The 27,945-nt window shown below is 44.0% G+C and overlaps 2 protein-coding genes across 2 annotated transcripts in view; one reads left to right on the top strand and one right to left on the bottom strand.

The window, feature by feature from the left end:
* LOC149466215 (uncharacterized) overlaps positions 1-27,945 on the top strand; it is a 475,763-nt gene that overhangs the window by 65,277 nt on the left and 382,541 nt on the right. The gene's annotated exons all lie outside the window — the stretch shown is intronic.
* On the bottom strand, positions 334-27,915 carry LOC149466227 (uncharacterized). The gene is made up of 9 exons (XM_089672692.1): positions 27,780-27,915; positions 27,068-27,166; positions 25,360-26,362; positions 16,059-16,103; positions 5,296-5,405; positions 5,074-5,171; positions 4,884-4,983; positions 4,520-4,609; positions 334-1,760 (listed from the first exon to the last, which is right to left on the bottom strand). The coding sequence occupies exons 1-9, from the start codon at positions 27,877-27,879 to the stop codon at positions 964-966; spliced, it is 2,442 nt and encodes an 813-aa protein (XP_089528818.1). The 5' UTR covers positions 27,880-27,915; the 3' UTR covers positions 334-963.

The raw sequence follows: 27,945 nt of genomic DNA, 5'->3' as shown, positions 1-27,945 counted from the left end.
GTTTTTTTCATAAAATTTGCATTTGAAAAGCCACTGAGCACATAAAGTGTGTGTGACATACCGTAAAAAATTGCAAAGCCCACCATTTTATTCTACAGGGCCTCTGCTTAAACAAATCTATAATGTTTGGGGGGGTTTGAGTAATTTTCTAGCAAGAAAATGCTGATTTTTACATGTATGTGAGAAATGCCAGAATTGGCTCGGGCAGCTAGCGGCTAAAGTAGTCCAACACAGCCAATGTGCTTTATTCCTGCCATGGGTTCCTTGCTTTACAGCTGTAAACCATCTATGTAGCTAAAAATGTCGATCAACCAATCAGAGAAAGCGCATAGATCTACTATATGTATCATTTTACTGACAACCAATCACAAAATACACACTGTCGCTGGAGGATGGAAGACAGTGGAAATGTTTCTGGTCAATGGGGATGGTGACATTGGGCGTACATTGTCACGTACAGTCAGGTCTCCATTGTCTGGAATAAGTTATAAAGATTGGCTGTCCACATTTGGTCCAGATCCTGGAAATAAAATTTAATATATAGGCCACAACCGTTACCAGACTCTACATTCCTTGATTCTTACTCAAAAGCATTCCACCATGCACCACTACTGGACCAGACACAGCCAGTCGATCTGCTTCTTCAGCCTCATCAGGGCCTTCTCATTTGTTTGGTTTCTCTCTGACACTCAGCACCTTCTAACTTTCTGAAGAACATACACTGTTCTCTTTGAAGAGCAGTAGAGACTAAACGACCTGGGAATTTAGGTGCTGAGATCTTGGACTACAAGCAGTGCCAGAAAGAGAGACCTCATTGGGCTCTACACCATAATATTGGTTTTGCATGGACTGGTGCTTCAACTGGTGGAACATTTCTGTTATCATCTTCTGCTTCTTCTGACTCCTTTCCTATACTGGCCCCGGAAACTAGCATCTGCCATTTTGGTCAACGAATGTCCCTTTTCACTGGTGCGACTGCTGATGAGAGATCAGGTTTCCTCTCCTGGTAAAGGCTCTCCCACATTCTGAACAGGAATACGGCCTTTCGCCAGTGTGAGTCCTTTCATGTGTGGACAGGTTGGTCTTCTGGGCAAAGCATTTCCCGCATACAGAACAAGCATATGGCCTCTCGTCAGTGTGAGTCCTCTGATGAGCCACCAAGACAGATTTCAGGGTGAAAGCTTTGCCACACACGGGGCACGAATACGGCTTTTCGCCAGTGTGGCTTCTGGCGTGTTTGACAAGATCACCTTTGAGGGTGAAGCATTTCCCGCAGATGGAGCAGGAATACGGCTTCTCACCAGTGTGAATTCTGCCATGTTTGATGACATCGCCCTTTAGCGTGAAGGATTTGCCACACACGGAGCATGAATACGGCCTCTCTCCAGCATGAAATTTTTGGTGCTGAACGAGGCTCCCCTTCTCTGCAAAGCATTTTCCACATTCCATGCAGGAAAAGGGCTTTTCCCCCGTGTGAATCCGCTCGTGGACGAGAAGCTTTGTTCTTTGGGAAAAACACTTTCCACATTCAGGACATGGAAATTTCTTAGGACGGCTACGACGCGGTTGATGGGTAATGGAGTTGGAAGGATCAGGAATGCTCCCACCTTGTGTAGGAGGCTCAGGGTTCGAATTGGCATGAAGAAGTGCCAGATGGACATCCAGGGCATTGGGTTGTTCTTCTAAAGAATTGGATATGACGTCATCATCTGGAGAGAGACCGGGACAGTTCTCTGTGCTGTTTCGTCTGTATTGTCCATCTGTCAGAAAACAGAATTGGTCTTCTCAATATCTTTTGAAGTATTGAAAATTTACAGTTTCCCTTGTTTATGAACAGAGGTTTTGGAAGTCTAGATGGCCAGATCCAATTCAACAGCCTCAGCATGTGCCAGTTAAAGTGGATCTTCACCCTTCCAGATGAGTTTTCTCTTCATCATTGCGTCCCTCTCAGTGAAAAAAAATTTGTCCCCGACCCCCCTCCTCTATCATTCGCCTAGGCGAATGAAGTCAGTGCTCCCTCCCAGTGCACATCCCAGCAGGCACCAGGAGCATCATACTCATACCATTCACCAAAGCAGGAGGGGGTGGGCCAAGTGGCGTGTCATCGTGAGGTGTGCCTACCGATGATATCCCAGAAGAAGATGGTGGCACGGAAACCAAGCACCAGCTGACTCCAGAGAAGGGGATCAAGCGGGACAACGCTGGATCCACTTGGTGGGTAAGTATCTGTCCTGTGCAGAATACTGCATCAGGTAGGCAGGGGGGAAAAAATATCAGTAGGGCAGGGTAAAGTTCCTTTTTATCTTTACAAATATTCAATTACAAACTAATATAGGGACATATAAATATTTTATTTTGTACATAGATTTAATAAATATTCATCTCTAATTGGCTGTCATAATGACCATATGATCCGGAACCATTGTGACTTGTTTCCAATCGTTAGTAACAAGTGAAGCGTAGATTATTCCTCTCTGGGACTGGATATCTGTGCCAAAAAACATTGATATACAGACTGCAGTCGTCATGAGACTTAACCACGCTATAAAAATTACCCACCCTTTGGTGTCACGTGACCAACAGAATGCATTCTGATTGGAAGACAAAACCCAAGGCAAATGGATTTTTGGATGAAGAGACTGGTGAACGGCAATAGCCTGTGAGTCTATTCCTCTTGTCCTCTCGGTGGAATACCTAACAGAAGGCTTCCCCATACGATGGTAAAGCAAAAGTAAAGGAGGAAAATAAAGAGGCAATAGGTATCTTTGATACTTTAACCCCTTGCCCTCCTGAGGATTTACCCCCCTTTCTGACCAGGCCATTTTTTGCGTTACGGCACTGCATTACTTTAACTGACAATTGCGCGGTCGTGCAACGCTGCAGCCAAATGACATTTATGTCATTTTTTTCCACGAATTGAGCTTTCTTTTGTTGGTATTTGATCACCTGTGTGTTTTTTATTTTTTGCGCTATAAGCAAAAAAAGACCGACAATTTTGAGAAAAACAATATTTTGGACTTTTTGCTATTAAACATGTCCAGTGAAAAAATTTAAAAAATCTAATTTCGTCATAAATTTAGGCCAAAATGTATTCTGCTCCATGTCTTTGTTAAAAAAAAAAAAAATCAAAATATGTGTAAATTAATTGGTTTACATGAAAGTTATAGCATTTACAAATGGCGGTATAGATACTGGAATTTTTTTTTTTCTGCTAGTAATGGCGGCGATCAGTGACTTTTAGCGGGACTGGGGCAGACATTATGATACTGGGGGGGAACTAACTTGGTGTCACTGACATCCCCAGTGACACCAATACAGTAATCAGTGCTGAAAAAAAAGCACTGACACTGTATTAATGGCACTGGGCAGGAAGGGGTTAATATGAGGGGCGATCAAAGGGTTAACAGTGTGCTGGGAGTGTTTTACTAGGGGGCGGGGAGGTGTGTGCTTTACTGTAAGCACACTGATTGGGATGGCTGTGCTGTGCAGTGTGCTCGAGCTGACAGGGAGGAAGACTGTTTGTAAACAAAACAGTCTTCCTCCCCATCGTGATTGTTGGTTATCACTGGGCGCTAGCGGGTGATGGCACGTGAATCATATATATGTGATTTGGCGCACAGGTGCCAGTATGTCTGCTATAGGGTGGTCCTTAAGCGGTTAAATAAAGCACCATGGTGCACTCAAAGTAAAGATTCTCCTGGTGTTAGGGTATCTATTTATTTTATTTATTATTTATTACAGGTACTTATATACTGCCATCAATTTACACAGCACTCTACATATTGTCCATTTACATCAGTCCCTAACCCTCAAGGGGCGTACAATCTAAGGTCCCTAACTCACAATCATACATACACATACTAGGGCCAATTTAGACAGGAGCCAAGTAACCTACCAGCATGTCTTTGGAGTGTGGGAGGAAACCGGAGTATCCGGAGGAAACAGGGAGAACATGCAAATTCCGTGCAGGTAGTGCCATGGCTGGGATTCGAACTGATGGCCGTAGTGCTGCTAGGTGGAAGTGTTAACTACTTAGCAGCTGTGCTGCCCAAGGGGACTATTTTTAGTCTCCCAGTGTTATCAGCTGTTGACGGAGGCACCCCAAAATACACAGCCTAAGAAGGGTCTTCCCTTCACTAGGAAGTGCCCTACTAGATGGAACTGCAAATGGGTGACTACACCATGGAGAGGAAGAAATACGCTCCACAAGAAAAGCAAAAGATGGGGCAGTTGGAAAATAGGTGAGAAGCAAACTAGGCCCTGACTGGCAGCCAACAATCAGATGTAGGAAGCAGCAGGACATGGAGACAGACACTGATGGGTTGATGGAATTCTAAAAATGGGCCATAATCTGAAGAACAATGACCTTACAAACAACATCCAAAACCCTTCTACTTACTGCAAGAAGTGGCTTTACCTTTAAACTTTTTGTTTTCTACTCAACTGTGGGTGGGCCAAGTCATCTCACACAACACAACAATTAAGGATTATATTTTTATTTGTGTTTTTTTTAACTCACCTATACCAATCTCTGGAGAAATTTCCTCTTCTTTAATCTTCATTTCTCTTACTTCCTCAGCTTTGAAGTCTCTCTGATTCTCTCTGGTGTCTGTGAATAAAGATGAGAGTGAAGCCCCCTGTACTGAGATGTATGAGACCCCAGAGAGTGTGTGTGGGGGGAGACTGGTCACGTCTCAATGACATGATGTGAGGAGGAGAGCCGGAGTCTAATAGAGGCTGATGGCTCTTGACCCCCCCACTGGGCACATACTGTCCCCCCAGTACTGTCTACTGACAGAGTAGGGGGGAGAAAAAGAGATTGTTGTAGTGACTGAACAAGGAGGATCTGGAACTCTTCCCTGGATTTAGTGTTTATTCCTCACCTGTGCTCATCTCTGGAGGCATCTCCTCCTCCTTACGTGGCTCATTGCCCATCAAAGACAACTCTTCTTCTTCAACTTTAACCACAAAAAGGCCATCATTCTAGATAACACACAAACAGATCTGATCTATGAACTGAAATGAAGCAGAAGAATATCCTTTATTAATTTTAAGACTTTCAGCTCCATCTACCTGATCCTCCTGAGGGATCTCCTGATGTTCCTGTGTGGAGTCCCGGGAATACAGAGGACGGGGACATCTCTCTGGCGGGTTCCCATTACTGGATCCATCTGTAGGAAACACACACACTGACTGAATACATTGTTTCTATGTCTTTATATCAGAGGATGTGTGTATCTAGGTGGATCATCAATACTCTTCTCTCCTTTACAAGAAATTAAAGTCTCCTTTTACCCGGAGATGTGAGGGACAGCCAGTTCTCCATCATGATGCCTTTGTACAGATCTTGTGTCCTTCTAAATACTCCCACTCCTTTCTGAGCTTGGTGGATTGTTAAACTCCAGCTGCAATAGATACAAGTAAACAGTTACAGTATAGTGTAAACAACATTGATTTACGTAATGGGCTGTAAGACGTAATATGCTTTCAATAACACACTATATTGCCAAAAGTATTGGGCAAGCTCTCCAAATCATTGGATTCAGGTGTTCCAATCCCCTCCATGGCCACAGGTGTATACAATCAAGCCCCTAGGCATGCAGACTGCTTCTACAAACATTGGTGAAAGAATGGGTCTCTCTCAGGAGCTCAGTGACTCCAAGCGTGGTCCCGTGATATGTTGCCACCTGTGCAATAAGTCCATCCGTGACATTTCCTGGCTACTAAATATTCCACGCTCAACTGTTATTGTTAAGTAGACCTTTTCAATGAAGGACATCGACTCCAATAAGGTTGCATTTCTTCTGAGATAAATTTACTAATGAAGGGCTACAATGTGCACATCAGGTCATCATTGCATGCAGAGTACATTGCGATAACATGGATACATAGACAAGCCTTTTTATATGTTTCTTACACAATAGTTCCCAATGACGGGCATATTACCAAGTCCAATGCAAAGCATTGGATGCCGTGGTGTAAAGCACGCCACCACTGGAGTCTAGAGCAGTGGAGATGCTTTCTCTGGAGTGACAAATCAAGCTTCTCTGGCTATCGGATGAATGTGTCTGAGTTTGGCGGTTGCCAACAGAACGGTACTTGCCTGACTGCATTGTGCCAAGTGTAAAGTTTGGTGGAGGGGGATTATGTTGTGGGGTTGTTTTCAGGGGTTGGGCTTGGCCCCTTAGTCCCAGTGAAGGGAACTCTTAAGGAGTCAGCATACCAAGACATTTTGGAAAATTTCATGCTCCCAACTTTGTGGGAAGAGTTTGGGGATGGCCCCTTCCTGTTCCAACATGACTGCCCACCAGTGTACAAAGCAAGGTCCATAAAGACATGGAGTAGCCAGTTTGGGGTGGAGGAACTTGACTGACCTGCACAGAGTCCTGACCTCAACCCCATAGAACACCTTTGGGATAAATTAGAGTGGAGACTGCGAGCCAGGCCTCCTCCCCCGACATCAGTGCCTGACCTGACAAATGTGCTTCTGGAAGAATGGTCAAATCTTCACATAGACACCCTCCTAAACCTTGTGGACGGCCTTCCCAGAAGAGTTGAAGCTGTTATAGCTGCAAAGGGCGGGGCCAACTCAATATTGAGCCCTACAGACTAAGACTGGGATGCCATTAAAGTTCATATGTGTGTAAAGGCAGGTGCCCCAATACTTTTGCAATACAGTGTATGTTTCCAATCAGAAATAAGGAATCTGAAACTGAAGACCTTTTAAATATACAAGCTTCTAGGTAGTACTTTGAGTTGCTGACCTGGAAAAAGTATTTAAATGATAATTCTGGGTTTTGGGTGACTTTCATAACCTGTTGACTTGTTCTTGGTCAGCAACCTAAAATGCTGAATTTGGCATAAGGGGTTACCATAATAGCCAGGCAAAAAGCATTTTAAATGTGCCACACATTTCTCTTATGATGGGTTCACTGATATCTAACCACCAAGAACACCTCTCAAAGTTCTGAGTGACATAAAGCCTAGGCACCAAAATTCTAAGACAAAGACACACCCTGTTCATAACTAAGCTCATATATCCATAATTTTTCTATGGAAAAAGCCAACCAAAAATTACTAATGTGTCAGATGAAGGCATTTCACTGAAGAAGCATAACAATCCTAAACAGCTGCCAATGGCTCCTACGATCTGGTGGTCTGCTAAGAAAAGCAAAAAGGAGCAACGAGGAAGCAGAAGAAAGGAAAAAAGTCCCACGGGCATATATATTCCCATGGGCAACAAGTTTAAAAGGCTAAAGATCAAACCTATGTGGCTTACGGCCAAAGTTAAAAAGGCTATAGATAATAAGAAAAGAGCTTTTATTAAATATAAAAATGAAGGAACACTATCATTGTTTAAACATTACAAAGAATATAACAGAATATGCAAAAAAGAAATAAAGGCTGCAAAAATTGAAAACGAACGTCAGATTGCAAAAGATAGCAGGACCAACCCCAAAAAGTTCTTCAAATATATTAATAGTAAAAAGGTTTGGTTCGAGCATGTAGGCCCTTTTCAGAATAATCTAGAGTGGGTGACTGGGGACAAAGAGAAGGCAAATTTATTTAATCCCTTCTTCAGCTCTGTATATACAAAGGAGCATGGGGGAGCTCTTGTCCATAATGGGCGTGGTACTGACACAGCTCCAGATGATCCACATTGGCTCACAACTGATATGATCCAAAAATATTTAGACAGAATATAGGTGAATAAAGCCCCTGGACTGGATGGCACACACCCACGGGTCCTTAAAGAATTGAGCTCTGTCATTTCAAAGCCATTGTTTCTAATTTTTAGGGACTCTTTAATGACTGGCATAGTACCACTGGATTGGCGTAAGGCCAATGTGGTGCCAATATTTAAAAAGGGGTCAAAATCTTTACCAAGTAATTATAGACCTGTCAGTTTAACTTCTATAGTTGGGAAGATATTGGAGAGTTTAATAAAAGACCACATAGATGAGTTCTTGCTGGAAAAAAATATTTTAAGAGACAGACAGCATGGATTCATGAAAGACAGAAGTTGGCAAACAAATTTGATTTCTTTTTATGAGGAGGTGAGCAAAACCTTGGACAGAGGGATGGCAGTGGATGTGGTATACTTGGAAAGAGGGGTGGCGGTGGACGTGGTATACTTGGACAGAGGGGTGGCTGTGGACGTGGTATACTTGGACAGAGGGGTGGCGGTGGACGTGGTATACTTGGACACAGGGGTGGCGGTGGACGTGGTATACTTGGACAGAGGGGTGGCGGTGGACGTGGTATACTTGGACAGAGGGGTGGCGGTGGACATGGTATACTTGGACAGAGGGGTGGCGGTGGACGTGGTATACTTGGACAGAGGGGTGGCATTGGACATGATATACTTGGACAGAGGGGTGTCGGTGGACGTGGTATACTTGGACAGAGGGGTGGCGGTGGACGTGGTATACTTGGACAGAGGGGTGGCATTGGACATGATATACTTGGACAGAGGGGTGTCGGTGGACGTGGTATACTTGGATTTTGCAAAAGTGTTTGACACAGTTCCCCACACACAGCTAATCTGTAAGGTAAAGTCTACAGGCTTGGAAAAATCTGTATGTAAATGGTTAGAAAACTGCCTAAAAGATGGTATTCAGAGAGTAGTGGTTAACGATTCATACTCTAAATCAGCAATGGGCAAACTACGGCCCGGCGGACCTTTTAATCCGGCCCGCGGAGCGTGATACTGTCAGGATGATCTGTCCCCCTCGACGTATCTGCGCATGTGCCGGAGATCGCCGATCGGCTGCTAATGCCTGAAACTGGCACATGCGCAGATACGTCGAGGGGGACAGATCCTCATAGGAGACAGATTTTCATGCTACACCGGAACGGCGAGAGGAACGCGCGGAGCAAAGGTAAGTGAATTGACACGGGGGGGCTTGGGGACTTAATATGGGGGATGAATTAATATGGGGGATGAATTACTATATGGGGGATGAATTACTATGGGGGATGAATTACTATATGGGGGATGAATTACTATAGGGGGATGAATTACTATGGGGGATGAATTACTATATGGGGGATGAATTACTATGGGGGATGAATTACTATATGGGGGATGAATTACTATATGGGGGATGAATTACTATGGGGGATGAATTACTATATGGGGGATGAATTACTATGAGGGATGAATTACTATATGGGGGATGAATTACTGTATGGGGGATGAATTACTATGGGGGATGAATTACTATATGGGGGATGAATTACTATATGGGGGATGAATTACTATGAGGGATGAATTACTATATGGGGGATGAATTACTATATGGGGGATGAATTACTATATGGGGGATGAATTACTATGAGGGATGAATTACTATGGGGGATGAATTACTATAGGGGGATGAATTACTATATGGGGGGTGAATTACTATATGGGGGGTGAATTACTATGGGGGATGAATTACTATGGGGGATGAATTACTATATGGGGGATGAATTACTATATGGGGGATGAATTACTATAGGGGGGATGAATTACTATATGGGGGGTGAATTACTATGGGGGATGAATTACTATATGGGGGATGAATTAATATGGGGGATGAATTACTATATGGGGGATGAATTACTATGGGGGATGAATTACTATATGGGGGATGAATTACTATATGGGGGATGAATTACTATGGGGGATGAATTACTATGGGGGATGAATTACTATATGGGGGATGAATTACTATGGGGGATGAATTACTATATGGGGGATTAATTACTATAGCGGATGAATTACTATATGGGGGATTAATTACTATGGGGGATGAATTACTATGGGGGATGAATTACTATATGGGGGATGAATTACTATATGGGGGATGAATTACTATATGGGGGATTAATTACTATGCTTACTATGAGGGAATATTACTATACTTACTATGGATGACACATACACATCATTCATCTACTCTTGGTCCGGCCCCCGGGTCCAATATATGAACCCATTGCGGCCCTCAAGTCAAAAAGTTTGCCCACCCCTGCTCTAAATGGTCTAGGGTTGTCAGTGGTGTACCCCAAGGTTCAGTGTTATAAGTGGGGTACCCCAAGGTTCAGTGTTGGGACCCTTACTTTTTAATATATTTATAAACAATATAGAGTCTGGGATTATAAATCCCATTTCAGTCTTTGCAGATGACACCAAGCTGTGCTGCGGAATAATGTCCTTACAGGATGTCTCCAATTTACAAGCCGACCTCAATGCTCTGTATAATTAGGCAACTATGTGGCCAATGAGGTTTAATGTTGATAAATGTAAGGTTATGCACTTGGGGGCTAAGAATATGCATGCATCATACATACTAGGGGGGTACAACTGGGGGAGTCAATGGTGGAGAAGGATCTTGGGGGGGTCAATGGTGGAGAAGGATCTGGGGGTTCTGGTAGATCACAAGCTTAATAATGCCATGCAATGCCAAGCTGCGGTTTTTAAAGCGAGCAAAATCCTCTCTTGTATTAAAAGAGGTATAGACTCCAGAGAGAGAGATATAATTTCCCCCGGTACAAATCATTAGTAAGACCTCATCTGGAATATGCAGTTCAGTTTTGGGCACCAATTCACAAAAAGAACATTGGGGAACTGGAGAAAGTACAGAGGAGGGCAACCAAACTGATAAGAGGCATGGAGGAGATCAGCTATGAGGAAAGATTAGAGGAACTGAATTTATACTCTCTTGAGAAGAGGAGATTAAGGGGGGATATGATCTCCATGTATAATACATAAGGGGGGATATGATCTCCATGTATAATACTTAAGGGGGGGTATGATCACCATGTATAATACATAAGGGGGATATGATCTCCATGTATAATACATAAGGGGGGATATGATCTCCATGTTTAATACATAAGGGGGGATATGATCGCCATGTTTAATACATAAGGGGAGGATATGATCACCATGTATAATACATAAGGGGGGATATGATCGGCATATGGAAGGCACAGTGGTATAGATATGGGCGGCACAGTGGCTTACTGGTTAGCACGTCTGCCTTGCAGTAAATGGGTAATGGGTTCGATTACCGACCATGGCGCCTCCTGCATGGAGTTTGCATGTTCTCCCTGTGCTTGCGTGGGTTTCCTCCCACACTCCAAAGACATGCTAATAGGTTAATTGGATCCTGTCTAAATTGGCCCTAGTATGTGTATGTATGAATGTGAGTTAGGGACCTTAGATTGTACACCCCTTGAGGGTTAGGGACTGATGTGAATGTACAATATATATGTAAAAGCGCTGCATAAATTGACAGCGCTATATAAGTACCTGAAATAAATAAATAAATAAAAAATATGATCTCCATGTATAATACATAAGGAGGGATATGATCTTCATGTATAATACATAAGGGGGGATATGATCTCCATGTATAATACATAAGGGGGATATGATCTCCATGTATAATACATAAGGGGGTATATGATCTCCATGTATAATACATAAGGGGGATTTGATCACCATGTATAATACATAAGGGGGGATATGATCTCCATGTATAATACATAAGGGGGGATATGATCTCCATGTATAATACATAAGGGGGGATATGATCACCATGTATAATACATAAGGGGGATATGATCTCCATGTATAATACATAAGGGGGGATATGATCTCCATGTATAATACATAAGGGGGGATATGATCGCCATGTATAATACATAAGGAGGGATATGATCTTCATGTATAACACATAAGTGGGGATATGATCTCCATGTATAATACATAAGGAGGGATATGATCTCCATGTATAATACATAAGGGGGGATATGATCACCATGTATAATACATAAGGGGGGATATGCTCACCATGTATAATACATAAGGGGGGATATGATCTCCATGTATAATACAAAAGTGGGGATATGATCACCATGTATAATACATAAGCGGGGATATGATCTCCATGTATAATACATAAGGGGGGATATGATCTCCATGTATAATACATAAGGGGGATATGATCTCCATGTATAATACAAAAGTGGGGATATGATCACCATGTATAATACATAAGGGGGGATATGATCTCCATGTATAATACATAAGGGGGGATATGATCTCCATGTATAATACATAAGGGGGGATATGATCTCCATGTATAATACATAAGGGGGATATGATCACCATGTATAACACATATGGGGGATATGATCACCATGTATAATACATAAGGGGGGATATGATCTCCATGTATAATACATAAGGGGGGATATGATCTCCATGTATAATACATAAGGAGGGATATGATCTCCATGTATAATACATAAGGGGGATATGATCACCATGTATAATACATAAGGGGGATATGATCTCCATGTATAATACATAAGGGGGGATATGATCACCATGTATAATACATAAGGGGGGATATGATCTCCATGTATAATACATAAGGGGGGAATATGATCACCATGTATAATACATAAGGGGGGATATGATCACCATGTATAATACATAAGGGGGGATATGATCTCCATGTATAATACATAAGGGGGGATATGATCACCATGTATAATACATAAGGGGGGATATGATCTCCATGTATAATACATAAAGAGGGATATGATCTTCATGTATAATACATAAGGGGAGATATGATCTCCATTTATAATACATAGGGGGGATATGATCACCATATATAATACATAAGGGGGATATGATCACTATGTATAATACATAAGGGGGATATGATCACCATGTATAATACATAAGGGGGGATATGATCTCCATGTATAATACATAAGGGGGGATATGATCACCATGTATAATACATAAGAGGGGGATATGATCACCATGTATAATACATAAGGGGGGATATGATCACCCTGTATAATACATAAGGGGGATATGATCTCCATGTATAATACATAAGGGGGGATATGATCACCATGTATAATACATAAGGGGGGATATGATCTCCATGTATAATACATAAAGAGGGATATGATCTTCATGTATAATACATAAGGGGAGATATGATCTCCATTTATAATACATAGGGGGGATATGATCACCATATATAATACATAAGGGGGATATGATCACTATGTATAATACATAAGGGGGATATGATGTCCATGTATAATACATAAGGGGGGATATGATCTCCATGTATAATACATAAGGGGGGATATGATCACCATGTATAATACATAAGAGGGGGATATGATCACCATGTATAATACATAAGGGGGGATATGATCACCCTGTATAATACATAAGGGGGATATGATCTCCATGTATAATAATTCATAAAGGGGATATGCTCACCATGTATAATACATAAGGGGGACATGATCACCATGTATAATACATAAGGGGGGATATGATCTCCATGTATATTACATAGGGGGCATATGATCACCATGTATAATACATAAGGGGGGATATGATCTCCATTTATAATACATAAGGGGGATATGATCACCATGTATAATACATAAGGGGGATATGATCTCCATTTATAATACATAAGGGGGATATGATCACCATGTATAATACATAAGGGGGGATATGATCACCATGTATAATACATAAGGGGGGGATATGATCTCCATGTTAATACATGGGGGGGATATGATCTCCATGTATAACACATAAGGAGGGATATGATCTCCATGTATAATACATAAGGGGGATATGATCACCATGTATAATACATATGGGGGGATATGATCACCATGTATAATACATAAGGAGGGATATGATCACCATGTATAATACATAAGGGGGATATGATCTCCATGTATAATACATAAGGAGGGATATGATCTCCATGTATAATACATAAGGGGGATATGATGTCCATGTATAATACATAAGGAGGGATATGATCTCCATGTATAATACATAAGGGGGGATATGATCTCCATGTATAATACATAAGGAGGGATATGATCTCCATGTATAATACATAAGGGGGGATATGATCACCATGTATAATACATAAGGGGGGATATGATCACCGTGTATAACACATAAGGAGGGATATGATCACCATGTATAATACAAAAGGAGGGATATGATCACCATGTATAATACATAAGGGGGGATATGATCTCCATGTATAATACATAAGGAGGGATATGATCTCCATGTATAATACATAAGGGGGATATGATCTCCATGTATAATACATAAGGGGGATATGATCTCCATGTATAATACATAAGGGGGATATGATCTCCATGTATAATTCGTAAGGGGGGGATATAATCTCCATGTATGATATCCATGTATATTACCTAAGGGGGATATGATCTCCATGTATAATACATAAGGGGGATATGATCTCCATGTATAATACATAAGGGGGATATGATCTCCATGTATATTACCTAAGGGGGGATATGATCTCCATGTATAACTACATCAGTGGTTCATATAGTGAACTCGGTGTAGAGTTATTCACCCTTAGGTCATCACAGAGGACAAGGGGGCGCACTTTATGTCTGGAGGAAAATAAATTTAATCTCCAAACACAGAAAGGTTTCTTCACAGTGAGAGCTGTGAAAATGTGGAATATACTCCCTCAAGAGTTGGTTCTGGCCAGCTCAGTGGATTGCTGTAGGAAAGTCCTGGATTCTTTCTTGGATACACAGAATATAACTGGATACTAACATTTATAGGTAAAGTTGATCCAGGAAATATCCGATTGCGTGTCGGGGGATCAGTAAGGAATATTTTCCCTGCAGGAGCAAATTGGATCCTGCTTTGCTGGGGTTTTTTTGCCTTCTTCTGGATCACCTATAGGTATAGGATTATAACTTTTTTTTTTTTACCTCGACTGGCCACACAAGAGTAAATTTGACCATGGCCGGTCATGCAAGAGTGAAGTTGACAATGACTGGTCACACAAGAGTGAAGTTGACCATGACTGTTCACACAAGAGTGAAGTTGACCATGACTGCTCACACAACGAGAGCGGAGTTGACCATGACTGCTCACACAACGAGAGCAGAGTTGACCATGATTGGTCCCACAAGAGTGAAGTTGACCATGACTGGTCACACAACAAGAGTGAAGTTGGCCTCGGCTGGCCACACGAGAGTAAAATTGACCATGACTGTTCACACAAGAGTGAAGTTGACCATGACTGCTCACACAACGAGAGTAAAGTTGACCTCGGTTGGCCACACGAGAGTACAGTTGACCATGACTGCTCATACAACGAGAGTAAAGTTGACCTCGGCTGACCACACAAGAGTAAAGTTGACCATGACTGGTCACACAATGAGAGTAAGTTGACCTCGGTTGGCCACACAAGAGTATAGTTGACCATGACTGGTTACACAACGAGAGTAAAGTTGACCTCTGCTGGCAACACGAGAGTAAAGTTGACCATGACTGGTCACACAATGAGAGTAAAGTTGACCTCGGATGGCCACACGAGAGTATAGTTGACCATGACTGGTCACACAAGAGTAAAGTTGACCTCGGCTGGCCACACGAGAGTATAGTTGACCATGACTGGTCACACAACGAGAGTAAAATTGACCATGACTGGCTACAGGGAAACAGGCCACCTGACAACAGTAACCTTCACTGTGACTGATCACATGACGTGGCGCTCAAGGGGTAGAAGCACTGCACACCAGTCTCCTGTTTGACAACTGCCTGGGGTGCATATCAGGCGTGGGGTGGCCACCTCATCCCTTTACACCCGAACACATAATAGTTACACATTTTCTGTGGTTAATTGAATGCAGATAAGGCACTGAATGAGTTTAATTGCCACCTTCTTCAGCCACAAAACCTTTTAAGGGGATGAGGTGGCAACCCTAGGTGGGCTGTCCCAGTTCCTGAGGTGTGGGATCATTGTTGTTTGAACATGAGTGTGGCTTCCAGTCACTGATGAAAACACCGACAAAAGAAACCTGAGTATACATTAGCCGGCTCTATGGGTCAAGTGCTGGAGTCATGTGACACAAAAGATCACATGACCCTCGTACTCATCTCCACCACAGTGTCGTGTTCCCAGAACAATAAGACGATAATAATAATGAACAGGAGACAGAAATACCTTCCTCTCCTCAGTGTGCAGCCAGTCCACAGACATGAGCAGCAGCTGGAATACACAAAGAACGAATTTAACTTTTCTGTCTCTATATTAGAGCCACCAGAAAATGGCCACCGCCATCCCTACACTTGGGTCCAGAGGGAACAGAACTAAAGAAAAATGGCCGCCGCTCTCCTACAGGAGAGGAAGAGGTTCGAGAAGTCTCGCCCTCTAGTGCTGAAACTGAAACGATAGAGGCCGGACTCTGCTGGTAGGAGGAGTCAGAGTGTGACGTCAGAGGGAGGGATTTGTGTGCAACCTATGAGTTCTGTTGTACAAAAACAAAACCGCTTTTTATTATTAGCTCATTACAATGTCATAAAAACCCGTCCAGGGGGCGCTGACCGCAGGCCCTCCTCAGACCATTTTGTTTTTGCTATTTGGCGCTGGGCTACTTTAACAGGCATGCGCACAAATTAAATGTATGTCATTTTTTTCGCACAAATAAAGCTTTCTTTTGGTGGACTTTAATCACCACTGGGTTGTTTTATTGTTTAATTTTTATTATATAAATAAAAAAATGCTAAAAGTTTTGAAAAAAAAAAGAAAAGTTATTTACTACTTTCTGCCATGGCGGCACTTCCGAAGTGTGCTGGAAGGTCCATTGATGCTGACTCCTAGAGGATCTATTGTCACTGGAGGGGATCTATTGCTGAGGGAGGGGGCTATTGTTGCGAGGGGTATTATTGCTGGGAGGGATGTGCTGTAAAGGGAGGGATCTCTTGTTTCTAGCTGCTGGAACGTGTAATAATGTTGGCTACTAGGAGATCTATTGTTGCTGGGGAGGATCTACTGTTGAGGGAGGGGTCTCTTGTTTCTAGCGGCTGGAAGGTGTAATAATGTTGGCTACTAGGAGATCTATTGTTGCTGGGGGGTCTGATGTTTCTGAGGGGATCTACTGTTAAGGGAGGGGTCTCTTGTTTCTAGCTGCTGGTAGGTGTAATAATGCTGGCTACTAGGAGATCTATTGTTGCTGGGGGTATCTATTGTTGCTGAGGAGGGATCTACTGTTGGGGGAGGGGTCTATTGTTTCTAGCTGCTGGGAGGTGTAATAATTCTGGCTACTAGGAGATCTATTGTTGTTAAGGGGATCTACTGTTGAAGGAGGGGGTCTCTTGTTTCTAGCGGCTGGAAGGTGTAATAATGCTGGCTGCTAGGAGATCTATTGTTGTTAAGGAGGCTCTACTGTGGAGGGAGGGGGTCTCTTGTTTCTAGCGGCTGGAAGGTGTAATAATGCTGGCTACAAGGAGATCTATTGTTGCTGTGGGATCTATTGTTGCTGAGGGGTATCTACTGTTGAGGGAGGGGGTCTATTGTTTCTAGTTGCTGGAAGGTGTAATAACACTGGCTACTGGAAGATCTATTGCTGCTGGTGGGGGTCTATTGTTCCTTGGGGTTGATCTGTTGCTGCTGGGGTGGCGTTTGGTTGCAGGGGGTCGATTGTTGCTGGGGAGATCTATTGTTGGGGGGTCTATTGCTGCTGGGGTAATCTACTATTGCTGGTGGGGGATCCATTGTTGCTGGGGAGATCTATTGTTGATGGTGGTGCGATATGGTTGCTGGGGCAATCTACTGTTGCTGGTGGGGGTTGTTTGTTGCTGGGGAGATCTATTGTTTGGAGTGGGGGCTATTGTTGCTGGGGGAAACTACTGTTGCTGATGGGGGATTGATTGTTGCTGGAGAGATCTATTGTTGATGATGGTGGTGGGATATTGTTGCGGGGGCAATCTACTGTTGCTGTGGCGGGTCGATTTGCTGGGAAGATGTATTGTTGGGTGTAGGGGCTATTGTTGCTGGGGGAAAACTACTGTTGCTGGTGGGGTATTGATTGTTGCTGGGGAGATCTATTGTTGATGGTGGTGGGATATTGTTGCTGGGGCAATCTACTGTTGCTGGGAGGGGGGGTGGATTGTTGCTTGGGAGATCTATTGTTGGGGGGCTATTGTTGTTAGGGTAACCTACTATTGCTGGTGAGGGATCGATTGTTGCTGGGGAGATCTACTGTTGATGGTGGTCGGATATTGTTGCTGGGGCAATCTACTGTTGCTGATGGGGGATAATTGTTGCTGGGGAGATGTATTGTTGGGTGTGGGGGCTATTGTTGCTGGGGGAAACTACTGTTGCTGGTGGGGGATCGATTGGTGCTGGGGAGATCTATTGGTGGTGGTGGGATATTGTTGCTGGGGGGAACTACTGTTGTTGGTGGGGGATCGTTTGTTGCTGGGGAGATCTATTGTTGATGGTGGTGCGATATTGTTAGCGGGGCAATCTTCTGTTGCTGGGAGGGGGTCGATTTGCTGGGGAGATGTATTGTTGGGTGTGGGGGCTATTGTTGCTGGGGGAAACCACTGTTGCTGGTGAGGGATCGATTGTTGCTGGGGAGATCTATTGTTGATGGTGGTGGGATATTGTTGCTAGGAGGGGCGGGGTCGATTGTTGCTAGGGAGATCTATTGTTGGGGGGCTATTGTTGCTGTGGTAATCTAGTATTGCTGGAGAGGGATCGATTGTTGCTGGGGGGAGATCTATTGTTCTATTGTGATCTACTGTTGATGGTGGTGGGATATTGTTGCTGGGGGGGGCGATTGTTGCTGAGGGGAGATCTATTGTTGGGGGGCTATTGTTGCTGGGGGTAATCTACTATAGCTGGTGAGGGATCGATTGTTGCTGGGGAGATCTACTGTTGATGGTGGTGGGATATTGTTGCTGGGGGGGTCGATTGTTGCTGGGGAGATCTATTGTTTGCAGTGGGGGCTATTGTTGCTGAGGGAAACTACTGTTGCTGGTGGGGGATAAATTGTTGCTGGGGAGATCTATTGTTGATGGTGGTGGGATATTGTTGCAGGGGCAATCTACTGTTGCTAGTAGGGGATCAATTGTTGCTGGGGAGATCATCTATTGTTGGTGGTGGGGGGGGGTGCAATTGTCACAGGCTGCAGGGGATTTATTTGACTGCTTTTCCTGTTACAATTAATAAATTCCATGCAAATGATTTAACATCACAAAACAATACGTGGCTTTCTTTTCTATAAAAGGGGCGGTACTGAGAGGTGGGTAGGGGGTGGAACCAAGGAACAGTGCTTGGGGGGGGGTGGAGACAAGGGGTGACTTGGAGGGGGGAGTTCCTGAACCTATTCTCTGAGAAAAAAAGCCCTGTTTATAAAACATGTCCAATAAAAAAAATTTTTAAAAATTGAATTTCTTCATAAATTTCGGCCCAAAAAAATCCCGATACGTGTAGATTGATTGGTTTGTGTGAAAGTTATACAAAGTATGGGATACATACTGGGATTTATATCTATTTCTTTACTGATGGAACGCCCTCTAGCTTAGCAACAGAGGGTTTGTTGGTTCATTTTTATTTTAGGCAGGGGCCACGTAGCAGCCTGGGATGAGTCAGCCTGGCAGTGAGGTAGAGACTGACCATTCGGCCATTGCCCAGGGTCAGTATGGGGCCCGGTGAGAGGCTTCACTAAGCGGTATCTCGCCGTATCCAAGTATGCAGTAGGACACCGCACATTTTTAAAAAAAAACATTTGAATTCACAAAAAAAAACGCTAGTAAAATACCGCAGGAGTTATTTGATCAAGTCATGCGAGATTTTAGTAGTGACAACCATGCGTTGATGTTTCTGCTGTCAGTGGGGTTCCCCAATGACAGCTGAATGTAAAAGAAAGAATTGCTGGAAATTAAAAAATAATTTAAAAAATGCAATGGAGTCCCCCCCTCCATACCAAGCCCCTGAGTCTGGTATGGATTTTGAGGGGAAACCCCACGCCAAAAAAAAAAAAAAAAAGGATGTGGGGTCCTCCCCTCCATTCATTCCAAGCCTTTGAGCCTGGTATGGATTTTGAGGAGAACCCCCACGGCAAAAAAAAAAACAATATGGGGTCCCCCCCTCCATCCATTCCAAGCCGTTGAGTCTGGTATGGATTTTAAGGGGAACCCCCATGTTAAAAAAAAAAAATAAAATGGTGTGGGGTCCCCCCCTCCATACCAAGCCCCTGAATCTGGTATGGATATTGAGGGGAACCCCCATGCCAAGAAAAAAATGTGGGGTCCCCCCTCTAGCCATACCAAGCCCTTGAGTCTGGTATGGATTTTGAGGGGAACCCTCACGCCAAAAAAAAACGACGTGGGGTCCCCCCCTCCATCCCAAGCCCTCGAGTCTGGTATGGATTTTGAGGGGAACCCCCACACCAAAAAAGAGATGTGGGGTCCCCCCTCCATCCATACCAAGCCGTTGAGTCTGGTATGGATTTTGAGGGGAACCCCAACGCCAAAAAAAAAAAAATGGTGTGGGGTCCCCCCTCCATCCATACCAAGCCGTTGAGTCTGGTATGAATTTTGAGGGGAACCCCTACACCAAAAAAAAAAAAAATGGTGTGGGGTCCCCTCCAAAATCCATACCAGACCCTTATCTGAGCATACAGACAAGCGAGCACCCCCCCTCCTGAACCATACCAGGCCACATGCCCTCAACATTGAGGGGTGCTTTGGGGCAGGGGGGGCTCCCCCCCAAAGCACTTTGTCCTCATGTTGATGAGGACAAGGGCCTCTTCCCCAAAACCCTGGCCGGTGGTTGTGGGGTCTGCGGGTGGGGGCTTATTGGAATCTGGAAGCCCCCTTTAGCAAGGGGGCCCCCAGATCCCGGATAACTGCTGATCTAGAGATTGCATGTAGTGAAGAGACACCCTCCCTACCGCCGTGCCCTGGGCAGCCGCCGCTCCTGCCCACCCCTTGTGCGGGGATCTAGGCATGAAAGGGAGGGAAGTGGCAGGGGCGGGGGGGGGGAATAGTAAATTTCAATAAAAAATACTTAACCCTTCCAGTGCTAAAACTGTGTAAAAAGGAGCCTGTTGCAGTACTATCGAGAGTGCTGGCCAGCAAGTTCAGGTCATAGTAAACCACTCTTATCAGAGTACCACACATGAAAACTAATGGGCATGCTAATATCATATACAGTGCAGGAAATGTGTATTTGATCCCCTGCTGATTTCGAATGTTTGCCCACTCACAAAGAAATGATCGATCTAAAAATCGAATGTTCGGTGTATTGTAACACTGAGAGACAGAATAGCAACAAAAAAATTCAGCAGAAATGCATGTCTAACAAATGATGACTGATTTGCATGTTCATGAGGGAAATAACTATTTGATCCCCTTCACAAAACATGACTTAGTACTTGGTGGCAAATCCCTTGTTGGCAATCACAGAGGTCAGACGTTTCCTGTAGTTGGCCACCAGGTTTGCACACATCTCAGGAGGGATTTTGGCCCACTCCTCTTGGCAGATCCTCTCTAAGTGATTAAGGTTTGGTGGCTGACATTTGGCAACTCGAACTTTCAGCTCCCTCCACAGATTTTCAATCAGATTAAGGTCTGGAGACTGGCTAGGCCAGTCCAGGACCTTAATGTGCTTCTTCTTGAGCCACTCTTTTGTTGCCTTGGCAGTGTGTTTTGGGTCATTGTCATGCTGGAACACCCATCCACGACCCATTTTCAATGCCCTGGCTGAGGGAAGAAGGTTCTCACCCAAGATTTGATGGTACATTGTTCCGTCCATCATCCCTTTGATGCGGTGCAGTTGTCCTGCCCCTTAGCAGAAAAACACCCCCAAAGTAGAATGTTTCCACCACGTTTGACAGTTGGGATGGTGTTCTTGGGGTCATAGGCAGCATTCCTCCTCCTCCAAACACGGTGAGTTGAGTTGATGCCAAAGAGCTCGATTTTGGTCTCATCTGACCACATTTTCACCCAGTCCTCCTCTGCATCATTCAGATGTTCAGTGGCAAACTTCAGACGGGCCTGGACATGTGCTTTCTTGAGCAGAGGGACCTTGCGGGCACTGCAGGATTTCAATCCTTGTCGGTGGAGTGTGTTACCAATTGTTTTCTTGGTGACTGTGGTCCCAGCTGCCTGGAGAGCATTGACAAGATCCTCACGTATAGTTCTGGTTCCTCACTGTTCTCATGATCATTGACACGCCACGAGATTAGATCTTCCATGGTGCACCAGACCTAGGGAGACTGACAGTTGTTTTGTGTTTCTTCCATTTGTGAATGATTGCACCAACTGCTGTCACCTTCTCACCAAGCTGCTTGGCGATAGTTTGGAAGCCCACTCCAGCCTTGTGTAGGTCTACAATCTTGTCCCTGACATTCTTGGACAGCTCTTTGGTCTTTGCCATGGTGGAGAGTTTGGAATCTGATTGTTTGATTGCTCCTGTGGACAGGTGTCTTTTATACAGATAACAAAATGAGATTAGCAGCACTCCCTTTAAGAGACTGCTTCTAATCTCAGCTTGTTACCTGTATGAAAGACACCTGGTAGCCAGAAATCCTGCTGAATGATAGGGGATCAAATATTTCCCTCATGAACATGCAAATCAGTCATCATTTGTTAGACATGCATTTCTGCTGAATTTTTTGTTGCTATTCTGTCTCTCAGTGTTACAATACACCGAACATTCAATTTTTAGACTGATCATTTCTTTGTGAGTGGGCAAACATTCAAAATCAGCAGGGGATCAAATACGCATTTCCTTCACTGTATGAATAGACCAATTCCCATCCCAACACCAGACCTGACCTGTACGGGAGGCAAGGTCCTATCACAGGCTGGGAATTGGCCTTGACGTCGATGGCTAACCTCAATACCCTGAACCTCAGAATCAAATACTAAGTCACTAATCCGGAACACGTACGTAGAGCAGGAACATCTGAAGACCTTACCCGTATGCTTCTTCTGCGTCAGTCCTGAAGATAGAAGGTAAACGTGACAGCCAGGAGATTAGCATTTTTAGGAGGGTCCAAACAATAGGAGGCCATTTGTCTCATGCGTTTTTCTTTCGATAAAATTCCACAAGATTAGGAAGGAGCTTTATAAAAGGAGCAGACTCAAAAAAATATAAACACAGACAGGTCCTCTTTATTTTTTTTTTAACAACAGAGACACACAACAGCTGGTGATTGGAGGAAACCATCCAATGAGCTGAATGGTAGAGTAAAGGATAGCACTGGCCTGGCTAAAGAACACATGCACACTTATGTTCCAGGCCACGTAAATCGGCAGCAGCTCCTTCTGCTGGCTGCACCAGCGCCATCACAGAAGGCTACAAATCAGTTTCTCCAACTGGGGGCGCACTTCTAACGAAGATGGATTGGAGCCATAGCTGCATGGAGTGACAGCAAGTCTGACATTCAGCTTCCACCTTAGAAGCCTTTTACATATGGAACTTTAAAGCAGACGCCTGTAAACAAATTTTTACTTTGCAGATTAATCATTTACGTTCCTCGTTTCTGGGTCCTACTTTGAACTGTATTCCACCAATCAGGATGAACGAAGAGGATGCACAAATTCTTTAAGACACACCAAAAAAAAATTCTAAAACATTTGGTTATCATGCATTAGGTATCAATTCAGACAGTCATGGTGAGGAGTCACTTCGGGGAACCAAGTGTCCGTTTCAAATCATGCAGGGGTCAACATAGCCATGGCAGGAGGTGACATCCTATGATAGGCAACCATCTCTTGCATGAGAAGATTGTGGAGATGCCTGCAAGAGCTGCTCATCGAGAGCCAGCTAATTACCCAATACTATGGCAAATTCAGGTATAGAGTCATCTCAGGTGGCTTCAGGTCAACTTTCCATACCTTACTCTTTAAACCCCATTTCTCTATTTTCAACTTAGGCCTCAGAGTTTTCAAGGAAGAAACATCCTGAAATTATCTATTACAAACCCCTCATAGATACAGGTCTCAAAATAACAATTTGTGGAAGACAACTGACGGCTACCCAGTGGCATAACTTTGGATGGGCATTAGAACTCCCCTTCTGTTGATATTTTACCTGGGCAATCCCCAACCCACTGGGGCTTATATAGGTCAAGTATACGAACACTTTGAGTGGAGGGCTGTTCCTTCTTCTAAGAATTAGGGGGAACAATACTGAATGGCCAAGTAGGAGTTCTGTTTCTTGGAGGATGATGGTCTAATAATGATTTATTGTACTCGTAATTTCTTCTGGTCGTGATACGGGCAGAGGAGGAGATCTTCTCTTTGAAGCACACATATTCATATTTTTAGGATGGTTTGACCCCTTACAGGTTATAGGGAATCTGAAAAATGTTGGCGAATATTGGAGACTAACATCCCATGGTTGCGTTGCGTTCTATTTATTGTTAGTTTGCTAAACCCTACTGCTAGCAATGCTAAGATAGGTAGTGGCAATAAAAGTACCCATCATCAACTAATACAATTTAATTTAGGTAGGTTAGGTGGACATAAACAACAACGACGACGACGACTAACATTGTACCTGCTCGATAAGACCATTTGGAGGACAGCAGAAAATGATTTATCAGCCTTTGGGAGATGATGGATAAACCATCCAATGACTTCTTACATCAGCAGGGAACTCTGCTGGCAAGACCTCTGCGCCCATTTCCCAGGTCTCCACACCTGCTGTGTCCAACATGAAGGGCGGCCATCATCCCTCATGGGTTTTGTTCTTGTAGGAACACCGCAAGGTGGCCAGTTGAAGATCAAGGAACCAGGGCAAGAAGAGCTGGGTGCTGGATTCCACAGGAGATTCAAGAAGCCACTAGGTGGTGAACCCACCAAACTCCACCTGTAAGTACAATATCTAAAGCACAGAGCAATATTTGGTGGCGTTCACCCAACAAAATGGGGAGATTTGAACGGTAGCAATTGTCAAATGAAATCTGCATATCACGGGAGCTGTGTCTTATGCAAGTTCATATGCCATTTTGTAGTAATCGATATGGTACACTGGGGGAAGGAGGGCAGGAATAGGCACTGCACCTGGTTTTCACAATTAAGGTTTTAGTGTTTTCGGAAGTCCCACCCTTTCATTAAGCTTGATACTGTGGTGTTTCAAGTAGGTCAGGTTGTAGGAGAACATGATGTCACCAAAATCATCCATATGCAAACTATGGTGGAGAAAAACTCAGACATATCTAAAGCTGGTATGTGATTTACCCCACAATTAAGCACTCAAGACCTCATGACCTAAACTCCTAGGGCCACCACAGTAGGAATCACTCAAGACCTCATGACCTAAACTCCTAGGGCCACCACAGTAACAAGACTCAAGGGAGCACAAAAGACCCCAGCAGCCCCATCACCTTTTTGAAAATCCACTAATACCTTCACTGTATAAAGAACAAGGTACAACATTTGGTTCCCCATCTTTCTTCTCTCAGAGACGTACATAGACTACTAAAGTACGGGTACTCTGGGATTACTTTTCAGCCTGCTGCAGAGGGCAGCTCTGTGTGGCCGCCATGTCTATATTTTCCCCCATTTCAGAGCCACTCTCTTCCCTCATCCTTAGCTGTACAAAACGTTTCTTCTTGTGCGTGTTTTGATGGCCAATGAGAGTCGCCTTCCTCGTGAAACTCTTCCCACACTCCGAACAAGAAAATGGCTTCTCCCCTGTGTGAGTTCTTTCGTGGCTGGCCAGGTTGGACTTCTGGGAGAAAGATTTCCCGCACACTGCACATGAATAAGGCTTCTCATCGGTATGAGTTCTTTCATGTGCCAGAAGAAGGCCTTTGTATGCAAATCCCCTTCCACAGTGGGAACAGGAGAAAGGCTTCTCGCCTGTGTGGCTTAATAAATGTCGGTCGAGCCGGGCCTTGTATGGGAAGGACTGGCCACATTCGGTGCAGGAATAGGGATTCTCCCCTGTGTGAATTCGCACATGTTTAAGAGCGTCGCCTTTCTGGAAAAATCGCCTGCCGCATATGGCACACAAAAAAGGCCTCACCCCCGCGTGAAACTTTTGGTGCCGACTTAAGAGGGCCTTTTCTATGAAGCTCTTCCCACACTCTGAGCACGAATAGGGCTTTTCTCCCGAATGGATCTTTTGGTGTGAAACGAGGTGGGCCTTCTGTGCAAAGTCTTTGCCACACTCGGAGCAGGAAAAGGGCCTCTCGCCTGTGTGGGAACGCTCATGTGCGACAAGTTTCGTCCTCTGGTCAAAGCTTTTTCCGCATTCAGTACATGGAAACTTCTTGGGACGTTTGCGATATTTGCGGTGGGTGACAGGGGCCGGGGTGGGAAAATAGAAAGCGATTTGCGTAGAGGGCCCGGGTGAGAGATACGTAGCAGGAAGCACTGGATGGAGATTTGGGGTCACCAAATTTCCTCCTGTAGAGTTGGCTGTGGAGCCACCATCTCTTGCTTCGCCCTGTGGAGGAGTGACTGGGTGGTCTTCTGCGTTGAACTTCCTGTATCGTCCATCTAAAAAAAAAAATAAGGATTTAGGATGAGCGGAGAAACCAAACAACAGACCCAACAGTCCTCAGTTACCTGAAGAGGCATCCGAGGACAACAGACCCAGTAGTCCTCAAGTTACCTGAAGAGGCAGCCATGGACAACATAGTCCTCAGTTACGTGAAGAAGCATCCGAAGATAACAGACCCAGTAGTCCTCAGTTACCTGAAGAGGCATTCATGGACAACAGCCCTAGTAGTCCTTAGTTACCTGAAGAGGCATCCATTGATAACATAGTCCTCAGTTACATGAAGAAGCATCTGAGCATAACAGATCGAGTAGTCCTCAGTTACCTGAAGAGGCATCCATGGACAACAGACCCAACAGTCCTCAGTTACCTGAAGAGGCATCCGAGGACAACAGACCCAGTAGTCCTCAGTTACCTGAAGAGGTATCCATGGACAACATAGTCCTCAGTTACCTGAAGAAGCATCCAAGGACAACAGATCCAATAGTCCTCATACCTGAAGAGGCATCCATGGACAACATAGTCCTCAGTTACCTGAAGAAGCATCCAAGGACAACAGATCCAATAGTCCTCAGTTACCTGAGGAGGCATCCAAGGACAACAGACTCAATAGTCCTCAGTTATCTGAAGAGGCATCCAAGGACAATAGACCAGATGTTTAAAAGCCAAGTGGCCAAGCACTCTGGTATGCACCAATAGCTCACCTGTGCTGATCTCCAGTGGAACCTCCTCCTCTTTAACCTTCACATGTTCATCTTCCTCATCTCTAACATCTCCTGGAGCTTCGCTGGAGTCTTCTGGGTCTGTGAATAAACATTCACAAGATACACCAGTAAAATCCTGTTTGAAGTTTTTCATTTTAAGCATAGTCCTTCAATTACGAATTGCTAGTGGAGTCAAAACGGCATTCGTTTTTTAACGCAGCGAGGAGAAAACTAAAAGGAGCAGGATGGAAAACTTTTCTTGAATGAATGAATCTCCAAGAGCTCATTCACATGTATGGCAGACCTTGCCACCCCTCTGAAAAGTAATCGACAAAGGCTTTTTCTATGGCTAAGAGATAAGGTTAGATCACGTGCCAATTGGCTGCCTAGCAGCCAGGGTCACTCCTGGCCATATACTTGGAAATAATAATTGTGATCTGAAATTTTCCATAGCTGAAGGAAAGAAAACTTTAAGGGAGGACCCTACATGTATACCAAATATAAGTCTCTAAAGCATAACAGCCCTACCAGTGTATGTGGTTTTTCTTCAGGAAAGTCCATGCCTCCCAAAAATCGAATGTTAAAAGCAAATAAAATTCTGAAGTACTTTCAAACGGCATTTGTCAATTCATCAAATGTGCTGAGAATTTTCATACAAACATTGATTGGAAGATCTAGAAGTGTATGCCCAGCTCTAGTGTTTATTACTCGCCTGTGCTGATCTCCTCCTCCTTACACAGATCATCACCGGACATATCTGCATCTTCTTCCTCCTCGACTTTGATGACAATCAAGCCGTCCCTCTCCATCATGACTTCTTCGGAAAGATCTCCACGTTGCCCCTCTAAACCTTCTTAGCCCCTCAAGACATTGCATGT

Source organism: Staurois parvus, unplaced genomic scaffold (genome assembly GCF_062004578.1).
Source record: "Staurois parvus isolate SC_StPar_1 unplaced genomic scaffold, SC_StPar_1.0 ptg000132l, whole genome shotgun sequence".
NCBI classification, from domain to species: domain Eukaryota; kingdom Metazoa; phylum Chordata; class Amphibia; order Anura; family Ranidae; genus Staurois; species Staurois parvus.
This window is presented reverse-complemented; position numbering and strand designations above follow the sequence as displayed.